General features: G+C 45.9%; 1 protein-coding gene across 2 annotated transcripts in view; it reads right to left on the bottom strand.

The window, feature by feature from the left end:
* Window positions 1–2,987: 2,987 nt before the first annotated feature.
* The window catches only part of VIT (vitrin), a 127,738-nt gene continuing 116,260 nt past the window's right edge, over window positions 2,988–14,465 (bottom strand). For both annotated transcript variants that reach the window (XM_025260867.3, XM_044925822.2), the window contains 3 exons: window positions 10,792–11,018; window positions 7,870–8,383; window positions 2,988–4,499 (listed from right to left, as the gene is read on the bottom strand). In XM_025260867.3, the coding sequence (XP_025116652.3) occupies window positions 4,321–4,499; window positions 7,870–8,383; window positions 10,792–11,018 (920 nt within the window). In that variant the 3' untranslated portion in view covers window positions 2,988–4,320. The remainder of the gene's footprint in view (window positions 4,500–7,869; window positions 8,384–10,791; window positions 11,019–14,465) is intronic.

Below are 14,465 nucleotides of genomic sequence, written 5' to 3'. Positions count from 1 at the left end.
AAGTCTACCTGGGCAAGTCAGGGAAGGCTCCAAAGAGGAGATGGAATTTGGACTGAGACTTGAAGGATGGCTAGGAGTTTATTAAAGGATGGGAAGCCCAGTGTGTTCAGGGAGCTACAGGGACTATGGACTGTAGATTATAATCACCTAGCTTAAGTGAAGGCAGGTGGCTATCCAGAGAAGCAGGAGGAGTGATGGGGGGAAGTACAGTTTGCACTGGATGTTTAACAGACTCCTCACTTTGTACATTTAAGAGATCCTGAGCACACACTTAGCAGAATTATACATAAATTTTAAATTCTCAAGCTTACTAGAGAACCCCCTATGCAGCCACTTGGGTTTAATTCCCAGATCTGCCTCTCCCAGCCCTATGACCTTGGGCAAGTTACTTGACATCTTCATACTTCAGCTACATGATCTGTAAAGTGAGAAGAATAATAGTACTTCTTGCCGTAAATCGTAGGGATGGGTGAGTTAATACATGTGAAGTCCTTAGAACAGTGCCCAGCATGCAGCACACACTAATTATTAAACACTTCATGATTATTTCGCTCATGAGGTTGTTTGCAATCACCAGTCATGCACTTTGTGCATAATCCCATGATATTAATTTTATCATTTTAATTGTTCATTTCCGTGGGGTTTCTCACTGGACTGTGAATTCTTCAAAGCCATTAGTTGAATAAATATCTCTTTCTAACGTAATTGAATTCATTTCAAGCATATTTCCTACTTACTACATTTACATATTGGTAACCAGGGGGAGAACTTTTTTTAGGATTGTGACTGAAAAATAACATTATTTTCTGGAAATTCCTCTTTCAGGCTGGAAAATCCTTGACCACAGAAGCATCATCTTGTTTATAAAACCATGCCAGTCCCCCTGAGATTATGCTGGGAAACTTGCTTCATGGAGGTTTTGTCCTGATCAAAGGGATTAAAGAGCCCAGAGAAACAAAAAATATCTGAACCGTGTCAATTTGTTTGAAAATTTTTAGCAGAGCCTTGTTGTAAAACGTATGACCAAGAAACCTCAAAGACCCTTAACTCCCAACAGGTGGGCCAGTTGAGTGGCATTTAGACATCAGTACATCCAGAGAGGCTGCCCAGACACTTCCACTTGTTTTGGTTGATTTGGAGGAGAAAGGGCACAGAAGTTCTCTGCTGAGGCCTCGGAATGAATGATCGAGTTGATTTAGGAGACTGGCTCGTGTCTGCAGGACCCAGAGCGCTCCACAAAGGCTGGACCAGAGGCCCCAGGTGTGCAGAAGCAGGTGTGTTTGTGGGATGGGCGTGGGAGAGGGGGTGGGGTTTTGAGCCCCCAGAAGGCAGTCAAGTGAATCAGGAATTTGGAAGACAAGAAATCTGAATTCTGGTCTGTCCTTTTATATCTGCACAATCCTCTTAAGGCCTGGGTTTATTTTATTTTATTTTTTTTGTCATTGAAGGGTTTGATGTAGATTGTCTCCAAAGTTCTGTTTCTGGTGTTAAGATTTCAGTGTTGGCCCAGTGGTGTTGGGCACAGTTTAGGTTGAGTAAAGAGGCTTTTAAATGCAAGCCTCACATGGCACCCATCACCACCAGGACGCTTGTCTCCACCAGATCTCTGCAAACCCAGACCTGACCCAGCCCCAACCACACCACAGCCTCCCCACTCCTCTTGGCTGCCAAGAGGCCCCCAGGCCTTCTTGCCTGCTCTTACCTGAAGTCTGGTTCTCTTCCTCCACCTCCTGAGACAAGACTACTTGTGCTCTCTCACCCCACATGTCTCAGGCCTGGAGTCAGGACAGGTCTGCTCCCAGCCTCCTTGAATATGGCCTCAGCCCTCCTGCCTTGTCACTGTGGTCCTCTCCCAACCTCCTGGGCTCCTCTGACCTCCGTGGGCACATGTGAGCTTTGCTCACTGCTTCTCTCTCCATCCTGACACCGTCACCATCTCTTGAGACTTGAACATCCACATGGACAATTCTAACAACCCTGTGACCTCTGAGGGCCTCAACAACCTCACTTCTGGTGGTCCACACAGCATATACTCAAGTATGTGACAACATATCAACAATGGACATGTCTGAAGAGGTTTCATTTATCTTCAAAATTATGATACCTATAGGTAGGGTGATGGCACCCCACTCCAGTACTCTTGCCTGGAGAATCCCATGGACAGAGGAGCCTGGTGGGCTGCAGTCCATGGGGTTGCGAAGAGTCGGACACGACTGCATGACTTCACTTTCACTTTTCACTTTGATGCATTGGAGAAGGAAATGGCAACCCACTCCAGTGTTCTTGCCTGGAGAATCCCAGGGATGGGGGAGCCTGGTGGGCTGCTGTCTATGGGGTCGCACAGAGTCGGACACGACTGAGGTGACTTAGCAGCAGCAGCATAGGTAGGGTGACCATATAACTTATTTTTCAAACTGGTACAGTAAATGAAAGAGAACACCAAAATAATTAAGTTATATTGTTTTTGGAAATATTTACTTATTGATGACAAATTGATTTTCATATTAAAGCCTCTGTAAAATAATTATATTCCAAATCTGTTTTCCAAAGTAAGACTTTTCTTAAAAAAATTAACTTGTGTACATTGAAGCAACATTGAAAAAAACTTTATATCAATTACCTGCACATTCAAAATAATAGGCAGAATAATTGCCCCTAGTACTTATGTCCTGTAATTAGTTTCCTAGCTAAATCTGTCACTGGTATCTTAATGAAGAATTTCCTTTTTGAAGCTAGTTGTCATATTTTGAAGTTTTTGAACAAATCTGTTTGCAATTGCTTTTGAAGTAAAATTTATGGTTAATAAATTTGAAATCATTGACACCTTTCTCAGTAGACCACAACATTTTTAATTACTGATAACCCCTCAGGTATCGAGAGATTGGTAAATTCTGCACAAATTCTATTAAATGGATACTATTTCTGATTCAAAATTTCTTACATAAATATTTTGCCCCAAGTATTAATACAGGTACTATCTTTTGGCCTATATTCAGAGTACCATTCTCCAAAATACATTTTTACAGAATATAACTTGTCAAGTAGGGTATAGCTATTTAGAATGCTTCTGAATGCTCCCTATCACATATGTAATTTCATATCGTAATGGATAAGTCTTGGAAGTAAAAAGTGGGGTTCAGTCAAACCCAGGCCAACTTATTTGAATGGAATTATTAATAGTAGTATCTAGTTAACATATGAAATATCCAAGATGAATGTTAAACTAAATGGGACCCAGAACAGCAGGCATATAAACAGGGACTCTCCCAGGTAACGGCTCCAACACTGACCCTCCGAGGCAGCTCGTAGTTCTCCATCCTGGCAGCACATCCTCAGTAGCATCAGAGAGCTCGTCAGACCTGCCAGTGATCCGGCTTTCGTCCCAAAGACTCAGCTTGCATAGATTGGGATGGGACCTGGGAATGAGCATTTTACTCTAAAACGATTCTAACAAGCAGCTTGGGCTGAGAGCGGCTGTACCAGCCTGATGCACTGCTTCCAAAGCCAGGTCACTAGAAGGGTGAGAGGCTCAAGATGGAGGGGATTTATGTATACATATAGCAGATTCACTTCGTTGTACAGCAGAAACCAACACAGCATTGTAAAGCAAGTATACGCCAATAAAAAAAAGAATATGGGGAAAAAAAAGAAGCCAAGTGACTGTGGTCCTCCAGGGCCATTCCCCCAACTACTCCGTATACTGCAGGAACACAGTGATTCCCATAATTGAGAAGACGAAGGTGAAACAGGGGCAGCCGTGCTGTGCCACATTGTCCCTGCACCCATGTGGGTGCGCGGTCACCGTGAGCCAGGAGAGGGCGCAGGGCAGGTGCTCTGGGGCATGAATAGAGGGTGGCCCTGCCACAGCCCTGTGACCACTCCCCAGAACACAGAGTGATTGCATGAAATCCTTTCAAACATTTAATTAACCAACTCCTATATTGTTGTGACGAAAATGAAACTTGTGGAGAGTTAACAGATTTCTGACTGGAGATAAAGATGTTAAAAATCTCACAAAAGCTCTAGGTAAGCCTGCTGTAAGTGCTTTGTTCTAGTCTCAATATTTATTTTAAAAACAATTCTCAAAATGTAAAATGCCCAGCATTCCCAAAGCAAGGTATCTTTTTGGCGCATCCTACAAATTAATGATCATCTTTCTAACTCCAAGTATGAAAAACCACCCTGGCAAAGAAAAATAACAAGACGTGGTTTGCAAGCCCTTCCTTCCTGGCTGTCCCACGTGTGCCCCGAAAAGTGCTGGGGGTCATCCCAGAGCCAGTCGGGAGAGCAGCTTTTGCTGGTGCTCGGCCTGCTCTGAACTCAGTTCCGAGGCTGTGAGTTGAACTCTGTGCAGATGTTCTGAATGACCTTGGGGACCACTTTGTAGAGGTTGTCAAATTCGTCCACGAAGAAGGCGTGGTCCCTGGCAGGGTGAGTGGCGATGATGTCCAGCTCGTCCTGGGCAGCCCACGCCACACCTATGGCATAGGTGATCACGCCTGTGGGGACAAAAGGTGGATGAAGTGAATGTCCCCAAGGAAAAGTGTGGCCATCCACCCTTGCCTTCCTGCCACTCTGTTGGCCATTGTGCTTGAATGCAACCAAATCCAAAATCAGAAATGTGCCCAAAGCATGAACATGTGCTGCATGCCAGCAGCAGTGAAACTGATACAGTTGTTCTCTCACAGGGGTTTACCGTCCTTTTGAGGAAAAAACAACAACAAAACAGAAGAATGGAGTCAATCCATGATAAGAATTTCATGAGGAACAGCAAGGGAATGATATCTGGGACAAGCAAAACTTGGGTGCCCTGCAGATTATACCCCATGCCACACACCTGCTCTGTGTGTAAAGTCACACAAAACTGAGTCTTAACCGCCTCAAAAACCAGTTAAAGATCTTTTAAATGTAAGTGAAATGACGGGTAGTCAAATCCACCTGCCTTCACTAATCAAGATTGTTTTAAGACTTGCATGTCCTGCAAGTGGCTCGTAGCCACAACAATAAGATGTTTGCCTGAGTTGTTCTCCAGAAACTTGGAATCAGCTGAGCTGAGACTCAGCTGTGTCTAGTTCAGCTGAGCTGGTTAAGACTGGATAGGACCACTGACCCCCCAACCTGGCATGTGTGAATGCCCACTTAGTGGCCTTTAGAACACATGCAGAAGCCTGTAGCTTAGTTACGCCTGCACAGAACAATTCCATATCTTTTCCTCACCACCACTCAGATGCCCCACTCCTTTGCTATCCTGTAAAGCCCTGAGCCCCTTGCCTTTGGGGAGGTAGACTTGTGACTGGTTCTCCTGCCTGCCTTGTGGATAAGCCCTCTCTTTGCTGCAAACCTTGGCCAAAAACAAAACCAAACAAAACCAGTGGAGCTGAATCACTTTTGGCTTGAGGGTGACTTTATAAGCCATAGGCTCCAGCCGTGAGGATTTCCAGAGCAGGAAAATTTGCACAAGGACCTGGAGAGCTGGTGACCCAGCATCTGCTCCATCACCACAGAAAAGTTAAGTGTTTACAGATAAAGAAGGAGCTAACAGTGCTGACTGCTGCAGGGGGATCATTGGAGATAAAAGGGAAAAGGTATCCACTGAATTCAGAAGAAACATAAACAAGATGCCGTAGCTTGTCGAGAGAAGTGTCCAGGGAGTCAAAGCCAAAGAAACCAAGTGAATTGCTGTGAGCTGAGATTGAAAGAGAAAAGAAGATAAAGAGGAGGCAGGTGGTCACTGGAGCCAGAACATGGGGTCAAAGGGAATTATTTCCCTCTTTAGGAAGGGAGGGACTGGAGCGTGTCTAGATACAAAGGGGAATGAACATAGTAGGATTAAAGGGTTTGGGCTGTAACCATGGACTGAGATGCCTCAGGGAGAAGAGGAATTCAGAGAGCAGGCATCTGTCCTTAGTGGGGCGGCAGAGACTGCCCAGAGTGTGCTTTTTGACTGGGGCAGGTGCTGACCTATTCCCATGCCCACTCCAGGCTGACCAGGGTGAGATAAGCAAGATAGCCATGAGATGGCGGGCAGAGCCTGGGGAGGGGCTTCTGCCCAGGCTCCATTCCCCCGCCTCCCCACCACCCACAGGGCCATGGCTTTCTCTAGCATCTTCCGGGTTCCCTTTCCTGCTGATGGGAGTGCCGTCCACACCACAGGTGGTTCTGGGCTAAGCTCTTCTCCTATTGTGGCTCATTAAACTACCAGGTCCTTTTCTCACCTTTCCAAGTGTCTTTTCTCTGAACATTATCCACATTGGGAAAAGTCAGGGTTGGGCTTTAAAAATGCTGCCAAGTGGTCACAGGAAGAGTTTAGCTGCAGAACAGGGCTTAGACCCACTAAGATCTCATTTCTATTCACAGATGGAAGGGCTGCCCTCTCCCACCCCCGGCCCAAGTAAAAACAACAAGACCAATATTAGAGATTTAGCTTTTCACATCCTGCAGTCCAACCTTACTGTAGAGATCTTTCTACTGGCAATTCTGATAGATGGTCCCCCAGCCTTGGCTTGGACACCCTCGGGGACACCCCAGTGCTCATGGCTTCCATATCACTTGCATCTGTTGGTCCTTGTTGTTTAAAGATACCCAGAACATGATAGCCCTGACAGTGCCTGGGACATCATCGTAGGTCTTCACTTTCTCCTGACCAGTGGGTCAAGGATACCCTCTGGGTGAGGCTCAAGGAGAGGCATCGAGAAAAACGAGTAAGAGGAGCTGAACACAAGCTGGGGATGGACGCTCCTGGGCTTGTCACCAAGAGTTGCCCCACCTGGCTCTGCCCACTCACTTTGGAACTTTGGGCAGTTTGCTTCTGAACCATAAACTATCCTCACTCTGCTGACAGGAGCCCACGGGGCCTTGTGACTGCTGGCACGTGGACCACCTGCCGTCCCACCATTATGAGTGCTCCCTATGGGGTACATCACTGGGAAGACTCTGAACCTGGTGTCTGGTTACTTTTCCAGAAGCCAGAAATATTGGTTCCTGAAGGCTTATTTTTATATCCCTCCTTGTTTCAGAAAGGATTAAAAGCAGCTTTAAAGAATATGGGAAATCCTGCAAACAAACCCAAATTAAATGGAGGCAGAGACTTAGTGCATACACACACACGAAAACTTCCCCCACAATAGGTAAGTCTTGTTCGCCAGTACTTACTACAGGTTTTTGGTTCACTGATGACTCCGTTTACTTTTATTGTCATTACTAGTATTACTGTCTCTAGGGGTTTTCTCAGGTTGTTTGTATTTTCCTTGTATTTTATGGCACTTTTCTAAACAAGGATTATATATAGATTTTGTCCAAAAGGCATTACATATGACTGATTTTTTGAACACTTACAAAAAAATGTTTTGCTCATTTTTCATGGTTTTAAACTTTCTGTTGTCCTCTTTCAAATTTCATATGGAAATATCTCTTTAAATATTTTGTATGAAAATTTCTTTGAGGTCTCCCCCCCCCGCAACCTCCAATATCTGGTTAGCAATTGCTTATATGATAGTATTATACTTCTGTTTTAAAACATCCATTTTCTTCAAGTTTCTAACACAATTTTGTGGTCTTCAATGGAGATTAGAGTGAGGAGTCAAATTCCTCTTTAATGCATCACATGTTGGTGAGTGCAGCCTCCGAGTGTGGGATGTAAAGAAGAGGGGTAGCGTCCGCAGGCCTTGATTCTGTGGAAACTACCCTCGTGTCCTTGCCTGACCCTTCTTCACTACCCAGAGGGCCCTGTGGTGTTGAATTACACCCTAATGCCCTAGGGTTGTGAACATTTTATTAGGTTCTAGACAAAACCGGTGCCCAGAGAAACAACACATCAAGGCCCAGAGGTCTGCTCAGCCCCAGACTGGTCAGCAAGAGCAGCTCACTTACCCTTGTGATGGGCAAGCATGGCCGGTATCCGGATGTCGTCATAGGACCTCCCGTCGGTAATGAGTACCATTAGCTTCCTCTTGTTGGGCTTGGACTTCTTGAAGAGCTGCTCCAGGGCATAGTGGATGGCAGCTCCTGTGCTGGTCCCTCCACTCCAGTAGCCCACCCTCTTGATGGCATTGAGGACATCAGATTTGGTGCTGTGCTCATCGAACCCAAACTCCAGCCGCTGCTCGTAGGTGTATTGCATGGCCCCAATCCGTGTGTCCGTGTCTGAAATCTCAAACTCCCTGCTGAGGTTGGCCACAAACTGGAGGACAGTGCGGAAGTTGCTGGTCCCCACACTGCTGGAGCCGTCGATGACGAAGCCGATGTCGGCCGAGTTTAAGCAGGTCTTGCTGCAGGCCAGTCGGTCGGTGTCACAGACCCGCTTCACCAGCGGCTGCACGGTCTTGTGGAGGCTGAACCAGTTCTGCACGGTGAGCGAGTAGAAGCCGTTGGTTCTGCACACAGCCTGGAAGACGGGGCAGGCCACCCGCCAGGTCAGGGGTCTCAACCTCCAATGGATCACCATGACCAGCCATCTAAGGCCTCTGTCCATCTCGGTTCACCCAGTCAGGTGCTCACAGGGCAGAGGCCCTTCCCGTTATCTCTGACCCATTCCCCCACCCTCAGCGAGGTCTCTGCTTTCATGGAGAACCATCAGTCAAGCAAATCCACAGGGAGAGGGGAATTGCTGGTTTAAGCTTCATATTTATGCCCCTCCAGGCCCCTTGGTTTGTACTCACAGCTAGCCATAAGGCTGGCATTGGTGGGCACCAACCCACGAGGATTAAAGAAAGCTTTTGTTCTGATTGGGAAAACAAAAGGCACACAGGAGATGAAGCTTAAGAACTGGTTAGAGAGACTTGCATCCAGCAAGAAGGGGGTTCCACACCTGTGTCCGGTACCCAACTAGATGTTCTTAACATCATTTCACTACCCACCCCCTGCCCACGTTAACCCTACAGGGTGTAATTCTAACCCACTTGTCATGAAGGAACAAACTGAGGGCCAGTTGTGAAGTGACATCCTTGAGGTCACAACTCAAATCTCTCTGCCCTCAGAACCCCAGCTCTGTCCCCTGGACAACCCTGCCTCCAGGCAAATGAATGTTTACTTGTGCCCAAGCATGTTCCAGAAAAAACTCAAGGTGCCTGCAAATACACATTGAGCAACCTGGTTGCTGTGCTCCTGGAAGTGACCATTTCCCTTGCCATTGCCTCCGAGAGGTCACAGAGAGAGTCACAGACCTGCTGGCTGTGGATGAAGGTGTATAATTAAAACATTATTTGAAAACAAGAAATGACTTTAAAATGTCCTGGGAAATGTACTAATTGGTTTGTAAAAACCTAATGGGGTTCACAAAACTTTCCATGGCTTAGGCGCCATATGAGATGGGTGTCGAGGCTGAGTTGAATTCTAGCCAATGGATGGGGGGCAAGGATCCCCACCAGGCAGTCTGAGTGAGTCATAACAGGAGAGAGCGTGGTGCTGGCATGGGCAGGACACTGGGTGGCTGGAGCTAGGAAGCTGGGTTAAGACCACCCTCCAGAAGACCTCAGGAGTAACAGCAAATGGAGAAGGATTTGGAGCAAGGACCCTGTGGGACCGGCAAAAAGCATGAGATGCATTGTGAAATCTAAACTGGGGAGATCCAGAAGGGAGAAAGAAGACATGTGAAGTATCAATACTCGCTTGAACCGGGGAGGTGTCACTGGGCATGGGAAAGACTGGGCAGATGTGAGCTACCTGACATGGGAGCTGACGAGTTGTTCTGGGGTAACTCCGGGTGTCTGGGACAGCTGTGGGGCCAATGCACAGTCCAGAGGAAGAAGGAATTTGAGTGGGAAAGATGAGGCACTTGGCATGTTGCATGTAGGATTTAAGGTTCTTCAGGTCATCGGGTGGAGACTGGTCAATCAGCTTGAAACAGATGGCTACTGAGCTCCAGAGAAGCAGGGTGGGAGACAGTGTGTTACTGCTTGTGAGTGAAGGCTGAAGCTGTGGCCCTGGGAGAGAGTCTGGAGGGAGAAAAACTAGTGAGAACAGAGGAGAGAGCCAAGGAAGTCTACGCTTCGGGTACAAGACAGAAAAGAGGAGGGAGCAAGTGAAGTAAGAACCGCACTGTGTCCTAGAGGTTAAAGGAGATGAGAATGATGATGAAGTGCAGGATCTGTGCAGGGAGCTGAGCCCCAGTAGATCTGGAGACAGGCTGCTAACACTGGGGGCATCCCCCCTCCTGTCCTCCTCCTTTCCCTTTTAAAGCTGGGGTCCTGTCTCTGGAGAAAGCTTTATGTGGGGTCTACCGTATAAAGCATACACAAAGTGAGCTGCATTGGGGGAATAGGCCTAGATTCCCATCTGTCCTGCCTCCATGTCCTGTTGGACATCTCTGGAGAACTCAGGGGCAGCTGAGTTTGAAAGCCTGCACTCCCTGATGTAGTTTAGTACCTTTCCTTTACTTGTTTATCAGATTAGTTGACTTGTGGTACATGTGCGCCCATGTGTGTGCTCGTGTGAAGACTTGCTGGGCTGCCCAGTTTGAGGTCCCTTGGGGCTATGAGAGGCACTCAGGGGAGCCTCTGATGTGAGGCTTTGGGGACCCTGCTCCTCCCAAGGTGCTGATGCCAGACCTCAGTTCACCAGGTACGTGGTGGGTTGTTGGGTGTTGCTTTGAGAGGGTAACTCCAGGTTCCAGACTCACTAGTCTGTCACTGGAGGCCCTCCTGCCTAGAAACGAGCTTAACATCCATTTGAAAAACACAGGAGACACAGCCTAGGTGGCTGCTACAGATGTGTGAAGTGTAGGGCGTTCTTTTATTGGGTGGGTTTCCCACTTACATACCTTACATAGAATGCATACCTTGTTTGCAAACGTACCTTGTTTGCAAAGTTGGGCTCCAGCATGTACTGCTTCTCATTTTCAGAGGCCCCTTCAATGGTGATGAAGAAAATGTTGACTCCTGACTCTCTCGCAAACCTTGAGGCCTCCTCCACCTTGTCTGTGGGCCAGCCATCCACCATCACCACGGCCACGTTAGGGGCACCACCTCTGTTTCCATTAAATTTGGAAAAGAAGTTCTTGGTCACAAAGGAGATGGCCCGGCCTGGAAGAAAAAGAAAACTCATGCTTGGAGTGATTATGGAACAGATGAGAGCAGCATAAAGAGGTGCAGAAAAATATCCATTCCCTCCCTTGTTGGCTTGTTTTCTTTTTTTAATCATGTTAACTAGTTTTGGGTGTACAGTTCAGTGGTGTTAAGTATATTCACAATATTATGGAACCTATACTGCTACTGCTGCTACTAAGTCGCTTCAGTCGTGTCCAACTCTGTGCGACCCCATAGACGGCAGCCCACCAGGCCCCGCCGTCCCTGGGATTCTCTAGGCAAGAACACTGGAGTGGGTTGCCATTTCCTTCTCCAATGCATGAAAGTGAAAAGTGAAAGTGTAGTCGCTCAGTCGTGCCCGACTCTTAGCAACCCCATGGACTGCAGCCTAGCAGGCTCCTCCGTCCATGGGATTTTCCAGGCAAGAGTACTGGAGTGGGGTGCCACTGCCTTCTCTGTATGGAACCTATAGCACTAGCCATTTCCCTCCCCAGCTTCATTTTGAGCTTCAACTTCTAATTTTCTCTTGTTTTAAAAAGGTCTTATACCATTTGCAGCAACATGGATGGACTTAGAAATTATCATACTAAGTGAAGTTAAGTCTAACAGAGAAAGACAAATATTCTTTGATAACACTTATGTGGAATCTGAAAATTAGTATGAGTGACTCTATATACCAAATAGACTCACATGGAAAACAAACACATGGTTACCAAGGAAGAAATGGGGGGGAATAAATTAGGAGTACTGGATTAACAGATGCAAATTACTATACATAAAACAGATAACACCAAAGATTTACTGTAAAACACAGAGAACAATATTCAATATCTTGTAATAACCCCTAATGGAAAATAATCTGAAAAAAAAAAAAAGAATCACTTTGCTGTACACCTGAACCTAACACAACACTGTAAATAAACAATACTTCAATTTTAAAAATTAAAAAAGAATAAAAAGTTTTTGAGACCAGCACGCAGGTGAGAAAAGCTTTTCATGGGAACAGTAGTGTCCGTTCTCTGCCTGGGTGCTGGAGCTGACCTCATTAAGCCCCTGAGCCATTTCCAAAAGTGTGGGGTAGCCTTCTCCTTGGGCTTTGAGGGCTTGCGGTGAGCCCGATGCTCCAGGTGTGGAAGGGTGTATTCTGGATTCAATGGAATCTTGTGTCATTTCTGCTAGGGGCACAGGTCTGGCTGGCCTGGAAGGCACCACACCCACTAAGAACTGAGAGATGTGTTCTACCTGGCTGCGCTTTCTACTGGCCATGTGGGCCTGGATAGGTCACTCCAGACTGCTGCACCTAGGGTTCCGTGATGACAGCCTGCTTCAACTGAGAGCAGCAGTTGGGAGGGATGACGTAGCTTCCCAGCATACCTTTCTCAAGCATATACTTAACATTTGTCTAGGGCTTCAGGAGAGTTTTGGAATCAAGGAGGGTGAGAAACTAACTATACCAGTTTTCTGGGACTTTCCCAGGTTTAGCACTGAAAGTCCCATATGCCCTTGGGCAAACTGGGATGACTGATCACCCTAAAGGGAGGGCTCTTAACCTGGCCTCTGTGGACCCTTGGACACTGGGGATGAGTATCCACAATTCCCTGGAATTTATACACAGTATTTTGTATCTAGAGCCAAAGCAAAAATAATACCCAGTTGTGGATGTGACTGGTGATAGAAGCAGGGTCCGATGCTGTAAAAAGCCATATTGCATAGGAACCTGGAATGTTAGGTTCACGAATCAAGGCAAATTGGAAGTGGTCAAACAGGAGATGGTAAGAGTGAACATCGACATTCTAGGAATCAGTGAACTAAGATGGACTGGAATGGGGGAATTTAACTCAGATGACTATTATATCTACTACTGTGGGCAGGAATCCCTTAGAAGAAATGGAGTAGCCATCATAGTCAACAAGAGTCCAAAATGTAGTACTTGGTTGCAATCTCAAAAACGACAGAATGATCTCTGTTCGTTTCCAAGGCAAACCATTCAATATCACAATAATCCAAGTCTATGCCCTGACCACTAATGCTGAAGAAGCTGAAGTCGAGTGGTTCTATGAAGACCTACAAGACCTTTTAGAACTAACACCCAAAAAAGATGTCCTTTTCATTATAGGGGACTGGAATGCAAAAGTAGGAAGTCATGAAACACCTGGAGTAACAGGCAAATTTGGCCTTGGAATACGGAATGAAGCAGGGCAAAGGCTAATAGAGTTTTGACAAGAGAATGCACTGGTCATAGCAAACACCCTCTTCCAACAACACAAGAGAAGACTCTACACATGGACATCAGCAGATGGCCAACACTGAAATCAGATTGATTATATTTTTGCAGCCAAAGATGGAGAAGCTCATTACAGGCAACAAAAACAAGACCAGGAGCTGACTGTGGTCACAAACTCCTTATTGCCAAATTCAGACTTAATTGAAGAAAGTAGGGAAAACCACTAGAGTATTCAGGTATGACCTAAATCAAATCCCATATGCTTATACAGTGGAAGTGAGAAATAGATTTAAGGTACTTGATCTGATAGACAGAGTGCCTGATGAACCATGGACAGAGGTTCGTGACGTTGTACAGGAGATAGGGAGCAAGACCATCCTCAAGAAAAAGAAATGCAAAAAAGCAAAATGGCTGTCTGAAGAAGCCTTACAAATAGCTGTGAAAAAAAGAGAAGTGAAAAGCAAAGGAGAAAAGGAAAGATATAAGCATCTGAATGCAGAGTTCCAAAGAATAGCAAGGAGAGATAAGAAAGCCTTCCTCAGTGATCAATGCAAAGAAATAGAGGAAAACAATAGAAAGGGAAAGACTAGAGATCTATTCAAGAAAATTAGAGATACCAACGGAACATTTCATGCAAAGATGGGCTCAATAAAATACAGAAATGTATGGACCTTACAGAAGCAGAAGATATTAAGAAGAAGTGGCAAGAATACACAGAAGAACTGTACAAAAAAGATCTTCATGATCCAGATAATCACGATGGTTTGATCACTTACCTAGAGCCAGACACCCTAGAATGTGAAGTCAAGTGGGCCTTAGGAAGCAACACTACGAACAAAGCTAGTGGAAGTGATGGAATTCCAGTTGAGCTATTTCAAATCCTAAAGGATGATGCTGTGAAAGTGCTGCACTCAATATGCCAGCAAATTTGGAAAACTCAGCAGTGGCCACAGGACTGGAAAAGGTCAGTTTTCATTCCAATCCCAAAGAAGGGCAATGCCAAAGAATGCTCAGACTACTGCACAATTGCACTCATCTCACATGCTAGTAAAGTAATGCTCAAAATTCTCCTAGCCAGTCTTCAGCAATACGTGAACCAAGAACTTCCAGATGTTCAAGCTGGTTTTAGAAAAGGCAGAGGAACCAGAGATCAAATTGCCAACATCTACTGGATCATGGAAAAAGCAAGAGAGTTCCAGAAAAACATCTATTTCTGCTTT

The sequence above is a fragment of the Bubalus bubalis genome, chromosome 12 (assembly GCF_019923935.1).
Source record: "Bubalus bubalis isolate 160015118507 breed Murrah chromosome 12, NDDB_SH_1, whole genome shotgun sequence".
NCBI classification, from domain to species: domain Eukaryota; kingdom Metazoa; phylum Chordata; class Mammalia; order Artiodactyla; family Bovidae; genus Bubalus; species Bubalus bubalis.
The sequence above is the reverse complement of the archived record's forward strand: the minus strand, read 5'-3'. Positions and strand labels throughout refer to the sequence as shown.